The 20,092-nt window shown below is 35.5% G+C and overlaps 3 protein-coding genes across 6 annotated transcripts; 2 read left to right on the forward strand and 1 right to left on the reverse strand.

Moving 5' to 3' along the window:
- The first annotated feature begins 3,252 nt into the window (after nucleotides 1-3,252).
- On the forward strand, nucleotides 3,253-4,857 carry LOC130729981 (glucose-6-phosphate isomerase, cytosolic-like). 2 transcript variants are annotated; one of them, XM_057581847.1, is made up of 5 exons: nucleotides 3,253-3,428; nucleotides 3,539-3,650; nucleotides 4,237-4,321; nucleotides 4,516-4,564; nucleotides 4,712-4,857. In XM_057581847.1, exons 2-5 carry the CDS (start codon nucleotides 3,569-3,571, stop codon nucleotides 4,853-4,855), a joined length of 360 nt encoding a protein of 119 aa, XP_057437830.1. In that variant the 5' UTR covers nucleotides 3,253-3,428; nucleotides 3,539-3,568; the 3' UTR covers nucleotides 4,856-4,857. The 2 variants fall into 2 exon arrangements, with proteins under 2 accessions (XP_057437830.1, XP_057437831.1); XM_057581848.1 differs by lacking the exon at nucleotides 4,516-4,564.
- An 83-nt stretch (nucleotides 4,858-4,940) lies between these two features.
- Nucleotides 4,941-9,189, forward strand: LOC130729979 (zinc finger protein 6-like). 3 transcript variants are annotated; one of them, XM_057581845.1, is made up of 5 exons: nucleotides 4,941-5,615; nucleotides 6,277-6,341; nucleotides 6,432-6,485; nucleotides 7,518-7,608; nucleotides 8,122-9,189. In XM_057581845.1, exons 1-5 carry the CDS (start codon nucleotides 5,583-5,585, stop codon nucleotides 8,200-8,202), a joined length of 324 nt encoding a protein of 107 aa, XP_057437828.1. In that variant the 5' UTR covers nucleotides 4,941-5,582; the 3' UTR covers nucleotides 8,203-9,189. The 3 variants fall into 3 exon arrangements, with proteins under 3 accessions (XP_057437828.1, XP_057437829.1, XP_057437827.1); XM_057581846.1 differs by having other exon boundaries at nucleotides 7,523-7,608; XM_057581844.1 differs by having other exon boundaries at nucleotides 4,953-6,180; nucleotides 6,285-6,341.
- A 6,971-nt stretch (nucleotides 9,190-16,160) lies between these two features.
- LOC130729982 (uncharacterized) lies at nucleotides 16,161-19,848 on the reverse strand. Its single transcript, XM_057581849.1, has 3 exons — nucleotides 19,600-19,848; nucleotides 18,936-19,487; nucleotides 16,161-16,584 (listed from the first exon to the last, which is right to left on the reverse strand). Exons 1-3 carry the CDS (start codon nucleotides 19,751-19,753, stop codon nucleotides 16,235-16,237), a joined length of 1,056 nt encoding a protein of 351 aa, XP_057437832.1. The 5' UTR covers nucleotides 19,754-19,848; the 3' UTR covers nucleotides 16,161-16,234.
- Nucleotides 19,849-20,092: the final 244 nt, after the last annotated feature.

Consider the following 20,092-nt stretch of genomic DNA (forward strand, 5'->3'; position numbering starts at 1 on the left):
CTTACACTGATTCTACGCGTGAGTCGGAAATTAGCTTGTTCTGAAAATCCAGGTCTTACAATGTGCACCGACGACAGTGTAAACAAATTTTAAACAATCATCCAATGAATTCCGCAATATCATAAAATATATTTTTGTTTTAATTAAAATTTGAAGTGGAAGTTATTATTCCTCTTACGTGACATGTTTTGATTAGTTGTGTCGGTAAAATTGTTTTACACTAAGCCTCCATATCCATTATTATCATCTTAACGTATGAAATCCTGATTCAAATATCAAATTGTTTTCTTAATTATCAATATCTTTGCCTAAAACTAAGATTGAAGTTCAAATTTTCCCCTACTCAAAAACTTTATATAAGGAAATCCGCACACCATGAACCCGCTGCCGCTGTTTCTCGATGACAATATCATCAGAGAAATCCTGTCAATGCTTCCCGCTGAAACTCTCTTGAAACTCAAGTGCGTGTGCAAGTCTTGGAAGTCCTTAATCTCTGATCCCCAGTTCGCGAAACCGCATCTTCACCGATCATATTTGAAAAACACAGATTTCACTCACATCCGCTTAATGTTCGAATGCGCCTTATCTTGTTCCGTAAGTTCTTTACTGGAAAACAAAAGTAAAATTGCTTTATCAGCAACGAATATGCCGTACCGTATGATTGGAACCTGCAATGGGTTGATTTCTTTGCTTTTAGATGACTCTGATTATAGAACAAGCCGTTATCGGGTCCGTTTATGAACCCAACTACGAGATAAATGTCAAAAAAATCTCTACCTTTGTATCTCCAACTGCACCAGTGAAAGTATTATAATAAGGTGGAGATTTTTTGACATTAATCTCGTAGTTGGGTTCCATAAACGGATGCTTATATTCCCAATCATGCTTTGGTACTCCAATGCTTATATTCCCCTGCAGTGTAATGGTAAGATGAAAACAATTAAACAAAGGGAAAAAATGCAAGAAAACACCTTAAACTTTATGACTTTTGCAAATAGACACTATCAACTATACTTTCTTCCTAGTTGAACCTTAAATTCCAATTATCATTGTAATCAATCCTTTTGTTAACTAGACTTAACCAGAGTTCATTCTTCTGTGTTTCATTTCATTCATCAAACTAATGAAAACACCATTTTTTTAAAAAAAGTTAGGGGGACTTATTCGTAGTAAGAATATAATTATTAAGAATGTTATTCCGGGGTGAATTTTATATATATTCATGGTCTCAAAGAAAATTTATTTAATTGAAAACAAATAGAACATAAATGATAGAATGTGAGATTATATTCATATTTCCCATAAGGGTTTTTTGGTGGGGTGAAGGGTGAAGGATCACGGGTTAGAACCCGGAGGAGGAACTAATTTACTAACATTTGCCTATAAAATAAAATTCATATTTCCCATGAGAATGTTGATTCCCAACGCTTTTCATGTGAATCAAATTGAAGGGAATTACTATGAAAGTTATTTTATTATTGAGAATTAATTATGTCGGGTATCACAGTTTCCAATCTTATAACAAATGCATGAAGGTTAATGCAAATGCAACCTTCAAACTAGACTAGGGTGCTGAGCTACGAGTGGTGGTAAGGGACGAAAACAATGAGCTTCTCGCGGCTGCATCCTTCTTTGTTGGCCACCAACTCAATGTTTTCCTAAGGATGCGTTGGGCAATTCAATTATGTTAGGAGTTGGGTCACATAAAGTTAAGAGTAAAATACACTCACCCCCTCAAGATTTGTGAGAATAACACTTAGCTCCATTCTTATCCAAAATATGCACTCCACCCCAATAATAATCTCACAATTACACTTAACTCAATTCTTCTCTAAATTCTACACTCCACCCCACCCCCTTTAACACCATCCAAAAGATGCTAACGGAATATTCTTTTAACTCAAAATTAATTAATTTAAATATAAATACATTACATTATCTTCTAACTAAATAATAAATATACATTTTTTTAAAAAAAAAGTAGCACGAGATAATCATTGCTCATTCAAGTAAACAAATCCTTGTTATTTGGAGGGCAGCACAAATGATTTACAATAAAGCATGTTCTGACATTCTTGGTGTAATTCCAAATTCATAGAACTAGAACATTTCTTAAACGAGAACAACTTCTGTTTTACTTCTTCCGGATCTGAGTTACGTAGCTTCCAGCTAAGTTTGAAATCATCCTCTTCAAGGCAACAACATTTTCCATCACAAATTTAGCAAAACTTAACTCAATGTCAGAACCATCAAAACTCAAAAACTTTACCACTAAGTTTACTAAAAAAATTTGTCAATAAGTTTACTAAACTTTCAAAGTATAATTGTGTTATGACGATATGTGATTACCTTAGTTATTAGGTTGTATGAACACTTAAGCACATGACATTTTAAGTTATAAAATATAAGTTGTTTAAGGTTATACATAGGTATTAAGAACTCATCATTTGATAAATATTTTGACTGAAATACTCCATATTTAAATTTGAGTTATATTAGAGAGAGAAATATTTTGACCATAATAAACATCAAGTTTAATTATTATTTTTTATTTGGAGGTATTTAAAATATTTTATAAATATTTAGAATATTTACAAAATTATAGTACAATTATTATTTGGTTAGAGGATAATGTAATTTATTTATCATTTATATTTTAATTAATTAATTTGAGTTAAAGGAATATTCCGTTAGCATCTTTTGGATGGTGTTAAAGGGGTGGGGTGTAGTGAAGATTTCAGAGAAGAATTGAGCTAAGGGTAATTATGAGATTATTATTGGGGTGGAGTGTATATTTTGGATAAGAATGGAGTTAAGTGTTATTCTCACAAACTTTGAGGGAGGTGAGTGTATTTTACTCCTTAATTTTAGAGACCGATTGTCTTTCTATGCTCCATGCATGACGATCCCACTCAGAAGTCAATTTTTACTCCGATGGCCTCGTCCAAGATTGCAAATTACTGATCTCCTCTTTTACTTCTTTCCAATTATCTTATGTAGATAAGAGTGGTAATAATGCAACTCACTTTTATGTCAAAGCTTGCCTATTTACATCATGATTCTGTTTGAAATTTGAATTGAGGAAATGACCGTTGTACTGTTTCATTTCCACATCAATAAACGAGTGAATTACCAATAAAAAAAAATTCTATATGCTGAGGAATGTCTTGAAGTTGAAACAGACACCCCTAACTTTGTATGTGTTTAGTTTAAAAAAACATTTTATATTTTAAAAACAGTTTTCAGTAGTTTTTAATTTTAATTTTAATTTTTTAAAATTTTGAAAACATGTTTATTTTATTTTAACTGTTATTGGCTTATTGCCATGGTTGTTGTCGCCACCTCACTACTGTCACCACCGCCGCCGCCACCACCACCACCACCGCCAGAGTCACTGCCAACACAATTTTCATTCGCTCTACCTCTCGGTAACCCCCTACTTCAAATCACCATTGTTGCCCGTTCTCATTTTGTTTTCCTTGCTCTCACTCTCAGTCGTTCGCGCTCTTGCGTCTCAAACAGTTGAATTTCGTTGCAGGTTTCCATACAAGCTTCGTGCAGCATTCTGATGGTGCTCGTAGGACGAAACTCGATGTCAGAGAACTGGCGAATTGCGTTCGAATTATCCCTTTTGTTCGTGACCTCAAGCTGTGAGTTCCATTTTCAACTCACAATTTCACACCACTCACAACGTGTTTGATATAATGCCTCTGAGAATACATGGTTACTCTGTTTATTTGCAGTTACAAGCGTTGTTTTGTTTTGTTCATAATTGCCTCCCTCATAAAGAATAAAGAATTCAAAGAAAAGTACAATTTTATTGAATGAATGAAACTGAATGGAAGAGAAAGATCTACCTTGTTCAAACCAGAAAAACTCAAACATGGTGAAGAATGTAATGCATTATTCAGATTCTTAGGTAAAGATGATACAAGTATATAATTTTTGCCTTTATACTACATCTCTACAGAGTAACTCTGTTGCAACTAACTATCTAACCATGGTTTACAATCAGTGACAACTGGTTACAATTCACAGCTAACAGAACTTAACTAACTAGTTCACTTAGTTAGAGAACTTAAGTACCCGTTTGGATGCAAACCTAAGAGAACTCATTAGAGCTTATTTAGTGCATTTTCTAATAGATAAGCTCCAATAAGCTCTAATAAGCCCGTATCAAGAACTAACTGGATAACACTTATAAGTCATGATGTTTGAATTCTTTTTATTCTGCAGTTGTGGTTGTTTCCAAGACTGTTACAACTGCTGAAACCATGTTGGTTGCTCGAATAATCAGCGAATGGATTCCATATGGTCTAGGGTAAGTGAAGTATTAACACTATTCATTCAAGAATAGTAGCATAATCACTGTTTTTTGATTTCTAGTATTATATGCATCATACCCCCAACCTCCTATTGGCTTCTTCAAAATATATTTCTAGTTTATGTGAAAGGGAAATACCAAGTGGATTTACAATATTCTGAGGACTGGTTTATGATTCAATTTTACCTCAGGCCCTCAGCAGTTGCAAAACATATGCTGGCAGTCAGCACTAATCTCGTGGTATAGCCATATGTTGTTTTCTCTTTTGCATTTGCTCATCAAGCTCTATTAAAAATTTCTTTGTTTGGCTTCTGATTTTCTGTATATATGTATATATCAGTTACTTAATCTACTTATCTTTTCCTATTGTCTTTATTTCTGGTGCAGCTTGTGGAAAAGTTTGACATTGATCCTAATAAGGCTTTTGCATTTGGGGACTGGTTGGTGGCCAATATAGTGGTCAATTTTTATTTATTTAATAAGAGTAGTAATTTGAATTATCGGAGATATTTGATTTTATTTGTTTTCTGATATGCTGCTTACAGCCTGCTGAGCTGTTGGAGTGCTGCCATTTTCCCTGCAATATGGTTTTTCATTAATTGAGAAGTATGTGATCTATTATTCTAATGCAGACACTTCTTTTGGTGGATAATGGTCGTAGTTGTCCCTTAAGTTGTTCTGTTTTAAGTCTATTGTTGGCATTTATTGTCTAATGAACTCATTGCATCAGACTTATATTCTGCTTCGCTTTCATTTTTAAATTAAGAAATAGAAAAAAAAAGGAACGCTATCTCATAGGTGACATTATGGATATAGAAATGAATTCTTTTTGTGCATATGCTCTTTCAAACTTCTTGATTTATAAAAGAAAAGGATACTAATGTCCCTGAATCTCTGCATTCAGTTAGTATGGTTCTAAAATATGACCAAGCCTTGTTCAAACTTCATATTGTAATAACAGATAGATGGTAATTCATGTATAATGCCTCCAATCTCCAATACACACACATATATGTATATATTTGTTTCATGTCATGTGATTAGCAGAAGGAGAATGTGGTATTCTCGTGGGTAGTTACTATTCCAAGACAGTAAAGAATCACCCATCCATTTATTTTATTCATTTATTTACCTATTTAGCTATTTTGGTGCTATTTGATAGACAGAGTACCCTTCTTGTATGTATGCTTGGCTTGCATATGATGTTGTATTGCTTTTGTGAAGGTTTTTAAAGGGAGCCTCAAGCATTGATCAACATATGTATGCAGAACCATTTGAAAGAAATTTACCTGTAAGAGCCACTGTATACTAATCCTTTTGTCCTTCAGTTTTGCAATTGTGGATCTCCAGCATCTACTTCCTCATATTTTGATTTCTATGAATTTCTTTCTTTGCATGCTACACCAAGTTTAAGCCATTTATTTTGCAACCAACTCACCGACATGCCAAAAACTTAAGATATTAGGTGGAGATACACGAATATTTTTATTGTAACAACAATGAACTCTTAATAGTAGAGTCCAGCATCATCGATTTTCCTATGTAACCAAAAAAAGAGTCCAGCATCAGTTAGGAGAAAGAAATATTATGTGAGTTCTCTCTCTTAATAACACTTACTATTTATTAACACTTCTATCTCCAATATTTTCTTTTCCTCATGATCTCCTTTATGCCCACTCCCTCCCTCCCTCCCTCCCTCTCTCTCTCTCTCTCTCTTTTTCTCTCCCCACATATTGCTTGCTCACCCTTGGTTGATGAATAATTCTTCCAATCCAGAAGTGATATTGGCTTTCATGGTCTGAAAACCACTCCCTCCTTTGAAGCAATAAACTTCTTTTGTAGTTGGAGAATGAGTAGTGAGTATTCACACCAACAAGGATTATACATCTATTTATTTGGCATTAGAATGTTTCTCTAACTGCATGATGACACATTCAATAACATTGTGTCAGTGCACCAGGTGCTTCTGGGACTGTTCAGTGCTTGGAATGTCTCATTTCTTGGATATCCTGCCTGAGTGAGTACCTAATTGTTGTTCTAGTGAATTTCTTATATGTTTATTCTTAACCAATAATTTTCAAGAACTGAAACTTCTGCTGCAATCCAGGCTGTCCTACCTTATTCTCAAGCTCTGGAGAAGTTTGCCCCACATATTCAACAGGTATTTTTGTTACTGCGTCATGAATGAAGTATCAGGCACTTGTTAATCTATTTTTCTCTGTTCATATAACGTATGTTTTAAATTATGTAGCATCCTTCTCTAAGGCAGTGAGACACTGTAGTGAAAAATTGAGATTCTATGTTGACATATGTTGAGAAGTCTCACATTGACTAGAGATATGGCTAAGATAGCTCATATATAGGAAGACAATCCTGATCTTTTAATTAAATTTTAGGTTAGACCTCCCAAACTCTAATATAGTATCAAAGTTTATCCTAGAGTGACATGATAGGTTTTGAGAAGTCTCACATTGACTACAGATGTTACCAGCCCTTATATATGAAAAGACAATTCTCATCTCTAGGATAACTTTGGGGTAGAGTTAGACCTCCCAAATTCTAATAACATGGCAGTTCTAGAGTGTATTTTCATGCTTTCGTTTGACTAGTTAATTTGAGGGTTATAATCTGTCATACATGTTTTTTTTTACAATCCCTTGAGCAATTACAGAAGGACAATGGTCCTCCACGTCCCATTCTGTTTCTTTACTGCTCTTTTAGTTATAGAATCTGTGATCTCCTTTCCTTTGAGGGCTATCTACTTATTTTATGATTAGTCCCCGAGGGTTAGCTCAAGTGGTAAGAGTTAGGGGACATAAGGGTTGGGTGGGATGAAGGGTGAAGGGTCCAGGGTAGGAGTGACTAATTTACTTTTTTTTTTGACAAAGACTAATGTACTAACAACTAACATTTTGTCTAAAAAAAAAACTTATTTTATATGATTAGTAATTAGAAATGAAATAATTAATTTCTGTTATATGAATATTTCAATATCTTCTTTCTATTACCTTTGAGGTCTATCTACTTATTTTATGATTAGTAATTAGAAATGAAATAATTATTTTCTGTTCAAGGAATATGAATATTTCAATATTTTCTTTCTATTGATATTGACTATTGACTATTGACTTGTCGAACAAGAAATTATCCTTCTCTTCTATAACCTCAAATATCACCCGTTCTATTATACTAGGATAGGTTTACAGATTTTTCAATCAAAAGCTGCTGCAATGAGATCCTGCGGTGATGCTATTGCTACAATCAATTCCCGCCTTTCAAAAAAGGTATTTCTTATTGGGCTTTGACTGTTATTAATTATTATTAGTATATATTGCTTTAATGGTTATTTGCCATAATTTTATAGGTAGCAACAGAATAGGAAACTCCTTGATTCAGTTACCAGTCCAAATTGACAATCATGTTATGTTAATGACTTCCAATTATATTTAATTCAGAATTTGAACTACATACAAAGTCTGATACACTAACACCGCTTACATCCAATTAATATTATTTACTGCATTAGAGTTAAAACCATTTTGGGAATGTTTGTTTAGGCAAAGATCATGCAATAATCGGTGCCAGCTTAGTCACCTTGTTTCAATCCTTTGCCATGATAATTCAAATTCAAATAAATAACATAATATCAAATGCCTGAGATTCTTTCCTTATTCGTGAGATATGATCTTATTAATACAAATCTTCAATGAATAACATTGCTCATACCCCTCTTTTCATCAATCAAACCCACTCCAAACTCATCTCTTCATCACTTCTTCTCCTGTGTACCATGGCAGCCTCCGAAGGTTCTAGCATCTCTGCCACCTCAGAAGGAGGCGTCCGAAATGAAGACAACAACAACAACAACAAGGTGCTGAAAATGAAGGAGAAGGAAGACGAGGAGGGTTCCAACGGATCAAGTTCCCAGAATGTTCTTGATTTCGTGAATCTCTCCAAAGATGATTCTGTTTGTGGGTCGGTGCAAGAGCTTGATTTTTTCAACTTGGGGAAAACCGCGGTGGGTTCATCATCATCAAGCCGGGCTAATAACAATGACATCAACGACGGTGAAGGCAGAGACGAGGAGAAAACCTCTGAATCGAAGACTTTCTCTTGTAACTTTTGCAAGAGGCAGTTTTCTTCGTCACAAGCCCTCGGAGGACATCAGAATGCCCACAAGCCTGAACGCGCACTTGCAAAGCGTAGACAAGAGCTTCACAACGCTGGTGCTTTTTGCCACCCTCATTTTCCTTATTACACTTATCCTAGTCTCTCAACATCCCCTTATTATGGATCTTATAGCAAAGCACTTGGGATTAGGAGGGATTCCATGATTCACAAGCCAGCCTATCCTCTCACCCCACCTGGCTTCAGGTTTGGTCAAGGTGCTTCTGCTTGGTCATCAATGCAAGACATGTTGAACATTTCTTCTCTTGATAGATTGAGGATGGGTCCTGGTTTGAATCCAAATATTGGAGTTGGGATTCTAGGAAATGGAGGTTCAATTAGTGCACCACCACCTTTGAAGGTAGAAGATGAGGGTAGTAGAACTGCTGGAACCACTCTCCAATTTGGAGAATCTTCTGCAAATGCTGCTGCAAGGTCAAACACAACCCTGGACAAGTCAACTCTGGTTACCACTGGTGAACATCATCAGTCCAACGTTGAAGAACCTGACCCTTCTGGGCTTGATTTGTCTCTTAAACTTTAAAGTTATTAACTGTTATCAATTTTCTTTGTGATTGCTACACTCCAGTTTGAGTTTTTGCGTATTTTATGTTTTTTTATTAGCTGTCAAATTCTATAATTTGAAATGCCATTTTTAGAGTTAATCGCAGGCATATTTTGTTTCCCTTTTCCCCTTATATAGATGGCTGATATGATATTTTTATTTAGGGAAATTTGTGAGCTTTGGTATCCTTTAAAACTATATTGAGATGTAAATTTGGTATATTGAATAAAGGGTAATGGTTTTCATTCTGCAGTCAAGTCAAGGAGTGAATATTAGGCCAAAGATAAAGTCATATCTATTATATATGAACTCCTTTTGCTAATGTAAAAATACGATATATTATTTAAACAAAATTATTTTCATAGTTTAGAAAATATTTTATAGGGGGATGTAAATTTGGTATATTGAATAGAGGGTAATGATTTTCATTCTGCTGTCAAGTCAAATCAAGGAGTGAATATTAGGCCAAAAATAAAGTCATATCCTATTATATATGAACTCCTTTTGCTAATGTAAAAATACGATATATTATTTAAACAAAATTATTTTCATAGTTTAGAAAATATTTTATATTGGGATTGGGATGTATATTGGGTATATTGATTAGAGGGTAATGATTTTCATTCTGCAGTCAAGTCAAATCAAGGAGTGAATATTAGGCCAAAATTAAAGTCATATCCTATTATATATGAACTCCTTTTGCTAATGTAAAAATACGATAAATTATTTAAACAAAATAATTTTCATAGTTTAGAAAGTATTTTATACTGTGATTTGAGATACTTATAATGAGAGATTATTTCATTTGAATATTTTACTAGTCTGTATTTTATGAGATAATTTCTCGAGATTATTTTTTGTTACAAGAGAAAAATTAACAGTAAAATAGAAAAACTAGCTAATAGCATTCAAGTACAACAACGCCGAAACAAAAGGAAGGGGGCCCAAAAATCAGACATATAATTTTTGAGTTCCAAAAATGAAAATAGAAATTTATTTTGTAAGAATGAAAAAGACTCATTATGCTGGGAATTGGGACTGAAGTTAAACAAGTTTATTTTTTTTTTAGCATTATAAGTTAAACAACTTGACAAGAAGTTACTAAACAACTCGTCAAGACTGTCATTACGGCTAATTTTAATAATGCAAAAACTAGTTTTTTTTTTGGAAAGAAATTGCATTTTAAATTTCTAATACAATATAAATATACTTTCATTTCCATAAAAATAATTGTCATTTATTTGGCGATGCATCAAAAAAAAATTGTCATTTACGGTATATTTTCAAAATTAGTCCTTATCGTTGAGGTTACAAATCAGGAAATTAAAACCGACATTTATTAATCGTCAGTCAACAGTGAATGGTGCAATATATTAAGGGGTTGTCTGATGCACCAATAATTAAGTGTATATATATAAATTAAAGTTATTAATTCCGCTTCTAATTTAATTAGTTAAATTATAGCCCTTTTTTTGGTAGATTAGTTAAATTATAGCTAATCAGCTAGCGACCATTACTACACCAATCTTAATGATGCATGCTCGAACTCCCTTAGTTAAACCGATTTGGATCATTTTATGTATTTATTCTATGTGATCATGTCATGTGAGAGGATTGAGACCCTTTATTAATTTTAATTACAACATAAACTTTGAAGTTGTAAACTTTTGTATTGTTCTCCATGCATTCTCTTTGTGTTCGCTACTCTCTAGTTTGAGTTATTTGTGTATATTAGAAATGCAATTTTTAGTGTTGATTGCGGGCTTATTTTGTTTCCTTTTCCCTTATATAGCTAGTCGGCATGTATCTTATAAGAATTATCTTTTATATGAGAGTGTAAGAAATAAATCACAACTGTTTAATTTAATTACCGATAATTCAGATTAAAACGTGAAGTTTTTTTTTTTGAAAATGATTAAAACGTGAAGTTATGTGATTATTTTACATTTAAGTGGTCACATGCCCATTAAATTATTTTAGTCACTTGACTATAAATAATTAGATCAAATAATCATGATTTTATTCTCACATAAAAAAAATTCTCGTATGATACGTCTCATCATACTTAATTTTATTTAGGAGAATTCTCGAGCTTTGATATCCTTTAAAACTATACTTGGATGTAAATTTTGTATATTGAATAGAGGATGATAACTTTCATTCTGCCTTAAAATCAAGGAGTAAATATTAGGGAAAAAAAAAGTCATGAACTATTGCATATGAACTCCTTTGTACCGATTACATTTTTATATTGTGCATAAATACTTTCTTATCCAATTTATACTTTTCATCCTTCCTTTCTTATCTTAAATGTTGGGTCCTCAGCTGGTGCATAGTTGGAGCAAGGTGTGGAAGCTTCGTGTTCCTGAAAAAATTCGAGTGTTCACTTAGCTTGTGCTTCATGATGCAATTCAAGTCAATGCTCTCCGGTTTCGGTGTCATCTTGCTAATTCTCCTATATAGTTGTGTTCGATGCTCTCATGGGATGGGGGATTCTTTACATTGCTTGCGTGATTGTCTGCATGCTAGGGAGGTGTGGATTCGCTTCAACGCTTTAGCGTGGTCAGGGTTTCTCGCGCCTACAATTCAGTCTTGGGTCTAGGGAAGCTACAAGGGTCCCATGTTTCTTTGTTTCTGGCGGTGGTGTGGAGGCTCTGGCAGTGGCGTAATGAGCAGGTTTTGGGGGATAATAGCTGGACCATTCAATTTGTGTGTGATGCGGTTAGGCGAGATTTGGAGGAGCATAATCGTTGGCTAGGGAAGGGGTTGTTGATGGATCAGATTCTGCGTAGTCATATGAGGTGGAAAGCACCTAAGCCAGGGTGTGCGTGTCTCTTTGATGGGGGACGGTGCTTATCATGAGGGTCAGCATCGAATGGGAATGGGCGGTCACATTCGGGATTCAGAAGGTACTTGGTTAGGGGGCTTCTATGCTGGTGCTCAGGGAGGTGATCCTTTGTTTTTTTGCTGAAATTCAAGCGTTGGTGTTGGGCTTACGTTTTCTTTGGCGTAAGAATTGGAAGAATGCCATTTGTGGCGTGGATTGTTGGAGTTGGTGAATGCGCTTGGTAAGAATAAGCTTGATTTTCATCAATATATGGCAGTGCTTTGATGGATATTCAGCTTCTTCTCTCGTGCAACTGGGAGATTTCTATCTGTCATGTTTCTCGAGAAAGCAATGCTCAAACGGATTGTCTGGCAGGTTTTGGAGCTAGATTATAGTGTCATGTAACTGAGTTGGAGTCCCCTTCTCAGGCGGTCATGCCCTCTTGTCGGCGGACTGAGTCACAGTGTAGTTTTGTCGTTTATTTTCCCTACTTAAAAAAAATGTTAGGCTTATATTAATAAGTCCATTAAACTTAATATTTAATTGAAAAAATTTAATCATTGATTAAATGAAATAAGGAAAGTAGAATTATATTATATTGAATACTTTTTTTTGAAATGATATTATATTGAATACTTAATTAAGAAGAAATTAGTTTTTTTTTTACATAAAGAAGAAATTAGTTTAATTTAACTAATATGCAAAATTCATATATATTTTTTTTTGAAATTCATATACTTATATTGAGAATGTGATATAATGTCATTTGAATATTTTTAGTCTCTATTTTATGAGATAATTTCATGAGATTAATTCGTGAAAAATGAGACTATAAGATAATTTATTAGTTCCAAAAATGAAATTTCAAATTTAAGGTGTAAGAGTGAAAAAATATTTTTTTGGGAAACAAGTTAAACCGTTTGCTAACGCTGGCCTTATGGCTAATTTTGCAAAAAGTAGATTTTTATTGTATTTTCAATTGAATTTAACCAAAAAATATTATTATAAAAATCAGCAGTAATCTAATTTTTACATTTAAATGAGATTAATTTTTATGCACTGACTATGTAAATTTTTTTACACAATCAACCAATCACAACCTTTCATTTCCTATTTTAGATATGATTAGATTTAAAATTAATTATGAGCTAGCAAAATGAAGGGATGTGATTGAATGATTGTGTAAAACTTATTTACACTGTCAGTGCATAGAAATTAATCTTTATTTAAATATAATAAATACTTTATTTTGAATACTTTGCATATTCACTTTTTATCCTCTCAGCCTTAAGGGCTTATGTTTTTTTTACATCGGAAAATTTAAGGGCTTATATTAAAAAAATAAGTCTTAATTAATTTTAATTGAGAAAAGTATAAATTTAACAAGTTAGGAAAAAAAGAAAATTTGTTTGATTGAACTGTAACTTAAGGAGAAAATTAATTAGATTTGATTTGATATAAAAACTTTAGATACTTATTTGATCTAAAAAATTTACTTTGCTTCAAATTGGGCTAGATAGTTTTCCGATGAATAAAAAAAAAAAAAATTGGGCTAGATCAAAGACTGCCTATATTTTTTTTTTTGTTACAAGAGGAAAGGTGAAGACTACCTTTTAAGTGCCCACTTTATATATTATCATAAGAATTGATTTTTACACACTTATTTCATAAATTTTATACTACTTACACATTCTATTATTCTTTAAAATAAATTTATTTTGAAAGTAACTTTATCATCCCTTTCAAAAAAAAAACTTTATCATCAACCATACACTCATTTTGCCTACCGGAAAAAATTGCAACTAGCGAGAGGTTGCACCTGGTCAGAAGCAGAGTGCAATTCCCTGAAAAAATCAACAAACATGTTTTTTAGAATATCAATATAAGTAACTTGCTCACCATTTTCTAGTGAAAGAACTTCAATTTTATTCATCTTCCTTCGTATCTTCGTTGAGGCATGAAAGAAACGAGTATTCCTGTCGTCATGCTTAACCCACATTATAGAAAGTGATTTGTTAATTTCTGAAGTAGTGATTCTTTTCATTGATCAAAGTTCTTTATATACAGAAGTTGAGAGCAAAAGAAAACTCTAACAAACCCTCTAAACCACTAACAAACTCTGTAACTAATTGTAACTAAACACTAACCGACTCTAACTGAATCTAAATAACACATAACACGTGCTTAATTTGACTCACACGTGTATAATATAATTACATGCAGTACACATGCAACGAGATTTCTGTCTCCAAATCATTTCCTCTTTATGAAAATAAATTGGGGCCTTGTTCATGAGCCGGAATCATTATGGGCTCGTGTTATTCGTGCTAAATATGGGTGTGAGAATCATCCTCTCCCTCAGGTGAAAACTAAACACTCTGCTTCTTTAATTTGGCAAGGTATTTGTCAAACTTGGGACCTGTTTGTTGATGGGCTGCGCTGGGTGGTAGTGAATGGTCAGAGTGCTCGAATCTGGCATGATCAGTGGCTTCCCTATGGTATTATTCTCTCACAGGTGGATGTTGACATGGTGCCTCCATACTTATCTAATGCAGTTGTTGCTGATTTCGTGAATATAGATGGAACCTAGCGTGTGAACCGTTTTAATGGGCTACTCCCAGTTGTGCACGTTCAGGAGATCTGCTCATCTGTCCCCCCCCCCCCCCCCCCCTCGTGTACTGCTTCTTAGGATAAACTGGTTTGGAGCTTGACTGCTTCTGGAAATTATTCCAAGAGTTCAACGTATGAACTGGCGATGGAGTATTTAGAGGATGCGTAATTCAGTCATCTTTGAGCATATGCAATGGGAGGCTACGACTGTGATTGCTATGGCGTTATCTGTTTCCTTTGATGACTTAAAGGCCAATACGGTGTTCATGGGTACAGGCCCCAGTAGTAGTGCTAGTTTGAATTGGCTGCTACCGCCGGTGGGTGCCTTGAAATTCAAAGTTGACGATTCCGTTTGGAAAACAAGGGAGGCAGGTTGTGGAGGAGTGCTTCGGGACTGTGATAGAAATTGGGTCCAGGGATTTTGTCGTCTGTTAGGCTCTTCAAATCTCTCCTTGCAAAGCTGTGGGCAATCAGGATAGCAGTGGGCATCGTGGTTCAGAGAGCCCATCCCCATGTGATCATCGAAACACTCAGCTGAAGTTCATGTTGTTGTGACGTCCACTGGATCCCTTATATCTCCTTACTGTGAAATTGTTTTGCACATTCGGCGGTGTATTCCCCATGGTATGAAGGTCACTTTTGATCTCATTCCTTGAGAAGCAAATATGGTAGCTGATTGCTTAGCAAAGAACGCCCACGTCTTCAATTTTGAAGTTCATCACCCGCTAGTGGAGTATTGTAATCTTGACCCAAACAACATCCCACTTCATCTTGTCTGGTGCGAATTCTAGCTCTGTTATCTGCTGATGGAGAACACGTTATTCGTAGTGGCTGAAGTAGGGAAAGCATCGTCCACCTCCCCTATGGAACTGATCATGACCCAAACCCAATCGTTTCACAATCTCCATATGGCCCAAAGGGACGCCGCGAAGAAGGTTGGCCAATTCAACATTGTAGCAGCAGTATCAGAGCCACATAGGTTACGATGGACCCAAGTCTCAAACTCTAGCCTGAAGTAGTCATCATCAACCCCTCTTCCACTAAACGTCTGCCAAAAGGGGTTAAAAACACTGCAATCATGGAAAAGATGGATCGAAGACTTCTCTATGATATCGCATAGTGGGCAAAACTCGAATTTGTCATGTTCCTCAAAAACCTGCATGATTTTGTCAAAACCCCATCATTCATTAGTTTCCACATGAAGGTACGCACGCGTTGGGGAGCTTCGACACACCACAGCCGTTTCCAGTCCCTAAATGTCTGATTCCTTGTCGGCGTCGCTACTATCATGTCATACGGCGTCTTCGTTGAGAACGTGGCGGAATGGGTGCCAACCCACAACACTACGTCGCTACCTCTCGCTGGGTCAGGAACTCGAGCAGAAAGGACCTCTTGAGTAAACCTGCAAGGAAGAAAGGGGGATTTCCGAAACCAAACATAGCTTGATTGAAATCAAACATTCTCCGAAACCCAAGGCTCCCTTGCTCCTTCGCACTACAAACAACATCCCACTTCACCTTATTATGGTTACGATATGTAGTGTGACTGCCTTTTTCTCAAAAGTAAATAAATTTAAATCAAAGTAGTATTCATAAATAAATTAGTAAATTGTACATTGTGTTTCATGAATAACCTGCTAAATCAAATGTAATTTGCAAGCCAATATAAGTTTAATAGAGATATATAACAGATTCAGGGAAGAAAAAAAAGAAAACAGAATAATTTTGACCATGAATATAGTTTAGAAGCAGAGTCTTCTCTTACATGCCTCAAATGGCAAGGTGGGCAAGGTGTACAAGCATCCTAAATCTCTAACAATCTCTTCAATCAAATCCCTGTAGATATAATCCTGCAAAGCCAACCCTATTCTTCCAACCTCTCTCTTTTCTCCCCAAGCAACATCCCTGCACACTTCCTCTACACTTTTTATCATGCCTTTGTTGCTCCACATTACTGAACGATCTTCATCAATGTTGGCTTTCTTGCTTATCAACTCGCTTGTCAGTCTCTCGTAGATGTATGTGCTAATGATTTCTTCCTCTCCTGGCTTCTTCACTAACTGCTGCTGCTTCTGTTGTTGCTGTATTCGCGCTGTGCATAAAAATGGCATGAGTTTATGATTTATGGATATCTAAACAGTACAAACACCACATATACATCTGAATTTTCCCGTTATCGTTTTTTTCTTATCATATCGATTATTTCTCTATATTCTCTTCATTTCTCACCGTGGGTATCTACATTGTTTACTTTTCAATTGATGCCTAACAGACACATTATGCAAACATAAATCCAACTCAGAAATGGGATAAAATGTTTTCAATTCAGCAATAAACTTTAATATTGTGCTGATAAAAAAATTGGGCAATATACACACACGTACGTCATATCACTCTCATAGATGTATTTTGTTGTTGAGTTTTTAATTTTGTTCCATAGTTTCTTTGGGCAATATGTTCAGACTGGGCAAGTCTACAATTAATGAACATTTCTATGTATGATTGGAGATGGTGACAGTGATAATTAATACTGTTCCTTCCAAAAAACACAATGAGCCAACGACAGTGTCTTATTCAAGTCACCACACGCATGAATCTACCTGCAATGTTGCAGAGTGCAGGCGAGCAACAAGGCTCTTGGTTGTTGGGGAAGGGAGGTAGTGGTGGGGTAAAATATTAACAAAACTCTGAAAAAGTGGGGTTTCTGCATGGCCAGTGGCAGGTAAAGCTTCAAAGTTTGGTTTCTTCTTTTCTCTCTCTCCCTCTTTATTTTTCTTTTGAACTTCTTTTGACTGCCTCATGAAATGAGTAAGTCCCTGTAGAGGACAAATTGTGGTCCAAGATCCAACCACCAAAGTACCACGATTCATTAGTTTCTTGTTTTGTTTTGGTTTGTACCATAACGAAATTAAGGGTAATTGGGGCTCTCTTTAATTTTGATTTCTATTGAGAAACATATAATTTTTTTAAACCAAATCTATCATCAACTAAGACAATAAGACAATTATATTCAAGTTGGGTATGATTTATATGGACGAAAAAACTCTTCCTATCAAGTATTTAATAAATATACATTCACTAGGAATCAATTTGAGACCTCAGCTTAGGCAAAAGATATAGTTCTGGATGATTGCATATGAAAATACTAATATATTAAGAAGAATTTCTTGTCTTCATACTAGATATCTGTAAATCACCAAGTTAATTAAATTGGGTCAAGATGATTGCAGGGAGCAGGGGGGAATTAATTTGTCTGCCACTATGATTGTCATGATGGTGTGGAGTAGAACAAGTTATGATTTTAAACTTGGAATCCTAAAAATCATGGACAGAGGGAGCATGTGCTCTTCCATCAAAGATTATTGTGCCTCTCCACTTCATGGGTAAGTTAAGTAACTCCTACATCATCAAAGTCAATCACAAACTACACATCTTTCTTGCTTAAGGATTGAAAAAAAGAAATTCATAAAAATGACAACTATGTTTTTTTCCCTATGGACAAAAACACAAAAGCCATCTTTCCAGTTTCCATCGGCATATATGTGATATGTCACTTGCACAAATGAATTTAATAATGATTTACTTGTTTACTTTAGTCAATAATCTACTACTAATCCCAAACATAAAGAAAACTAAAAGCAATTTTGCTATTCATCCCAAATGTAAAAAGCAAGTTAATTTAACTGTGCCCCATTCCTGCTCTCCTTTTATACTTTAGTCATTTCGTACCAAACTCATCAAGGGAGAAAATAAAATACTTTTGAAAGATGATAGATCAGTTCAGAAAGTTAAAAAAGAAAGAGAAACGTAATTAGCTCATCTAATCATATCATTGATCAAGACAAAAACCTCTTTCTAATGCATATAACATGACTTATGAAACACTCGCAAAACCTATGTTGGTGACAGTTATTAAAAGTGACTGTTTGAACTATTAGGATCGAAAGTTTAAAAAGACACTATTGGAGAAACATTTAGTATTTACAACACTCGAGTCAAACATGATTGACTCAGTAGAGTATTTAAATTAAAAATTAAATTAAACTAGCTAGCTAACAAAATAGGGTGATTAAGTGTGCAAATTTAACAAGATAAGTCATAAGTGTATCATTATCTACAGATTTCATCCCTGTGAAAGGAGCAAACACAACACTTCATATATTATACATGTCCATGTTGATAATGTAATTAAAATTAAAATTAAGCTTCATGTGGGGAAAAATTTGCATGTACATATTATAGATTATAGATATAAGAAAATTTAAATATAATGAGGATAGTCACCATATATAATTTGTATAGGTTATTAAAACACACTTTCGATTCTATCCACCATATTTATTGAAATTGAAGAACCATTTAAAAAGCAAATTAAAAATCCAACAATAAATGAAAAATAATAAACGGTGATAATTTTGATGGTTGACGGAGAGAAGAACTCACCGAACTGACCGAAGGAATGCCGCCCGGAGTGGCAGTTAGGACTGAGTGGCGAACGAGTGAACTCGTCAAGCACTGACACCGGACTCGGTTGCTGTTGCTCGCCGGTAACCAACTTCACCTCCGTAACCGTTCTCACTTTATCCCCGAAGCCACCGTCGCTTCGCGAAACAGCCGCCGGCGAAGGCGGATCAGAAGACCGCACAGCCTCGATGATCTTCTTCAGCGCCTTGAGATCATCGTCGCACCTCTGCAGCGCGCCCAAAAGCTTCCGCCTCTTCTCCGCCACCGAATCGGGAGACGCCGGAACCGCCTCCAGCCCCATCAGCCTCGCCACTAGCGCCGGCGCCTCCGTAAGGCTCTCAGTCGCCTTCGCCGGACTCGAGAGACGAATCTCCGCCGGTAGCGTCGGGCTACGTGGTACCTCAGACGACAGTTTCGCATTGCACGCGGCGGCGGTGGCGGTGGTGGTTATCTCCTCTTTTACTTTTTCCGGTGGCGAATTGGCGGTGGAAGGGGAAGCGGAAACACCGTGATTCTTATTCTGCCTCTTACCTGAGAATAATGACAAAAGAAAAGAATGAATTAGATTGCAACGTGGTTGAAATTTTCTCAGGAAACAAACAGAAAATGTTATCGTGTGGGCCCGGGAAAATGCGGAACGGACCGAAGGTGAGGAAGCGGCGAGTGCGGCGGGAGTGGGAGCTGGAGATGAGGTGGAGAATGCCGGACATGCAGCCGATTGTCTTGCCGTGGAAATTCTCCGGCGTGTTCTCTCGCCGTGACGACGACGGCGTCACGGCGCTGCTTTGTCTCTTCATTTCACTTTCTCTTTAATTTTCGCTTTCTCTTTTTCTCTATCAGTGTGTGTTTGTTTTGTGTTGGGTTGGTTATGGTGTGAGAAGAGTAACGGTTATCACGAATTAAAGCAAAATGCACGTGGAATGTTAATTATCATGGTGAAGTAAAAATATCCACCGCCGACAGCAATGATTAATTTTCTCGCCGCAGGAACTCGTATTAAGCAGTAAATAGCTTATCACAATATGTGATCCTTCCATGAACGAGAATCTAACCTCTGACCTCATAATTATGCGGTGAAGTTAGCTAATCATTACGTCTTAAGTGCAATGCTAATTATTATGGTTCGGTTTCTTTTC

This window comes from Lotus japonicus, chromosome 1, assembly GCF_012489685.1.
Source record: "Lotus japonicus ecotype B-129 chromosome 1, LjGifu_v1.2".
In the NCBI taxonomy this organism is placed as follows: Eukaryota; Viridiplantae; Streptophyta; class Magnoliopsida; order Fabales; family Fabaceae; genus Lotus; species Lotus japonicus.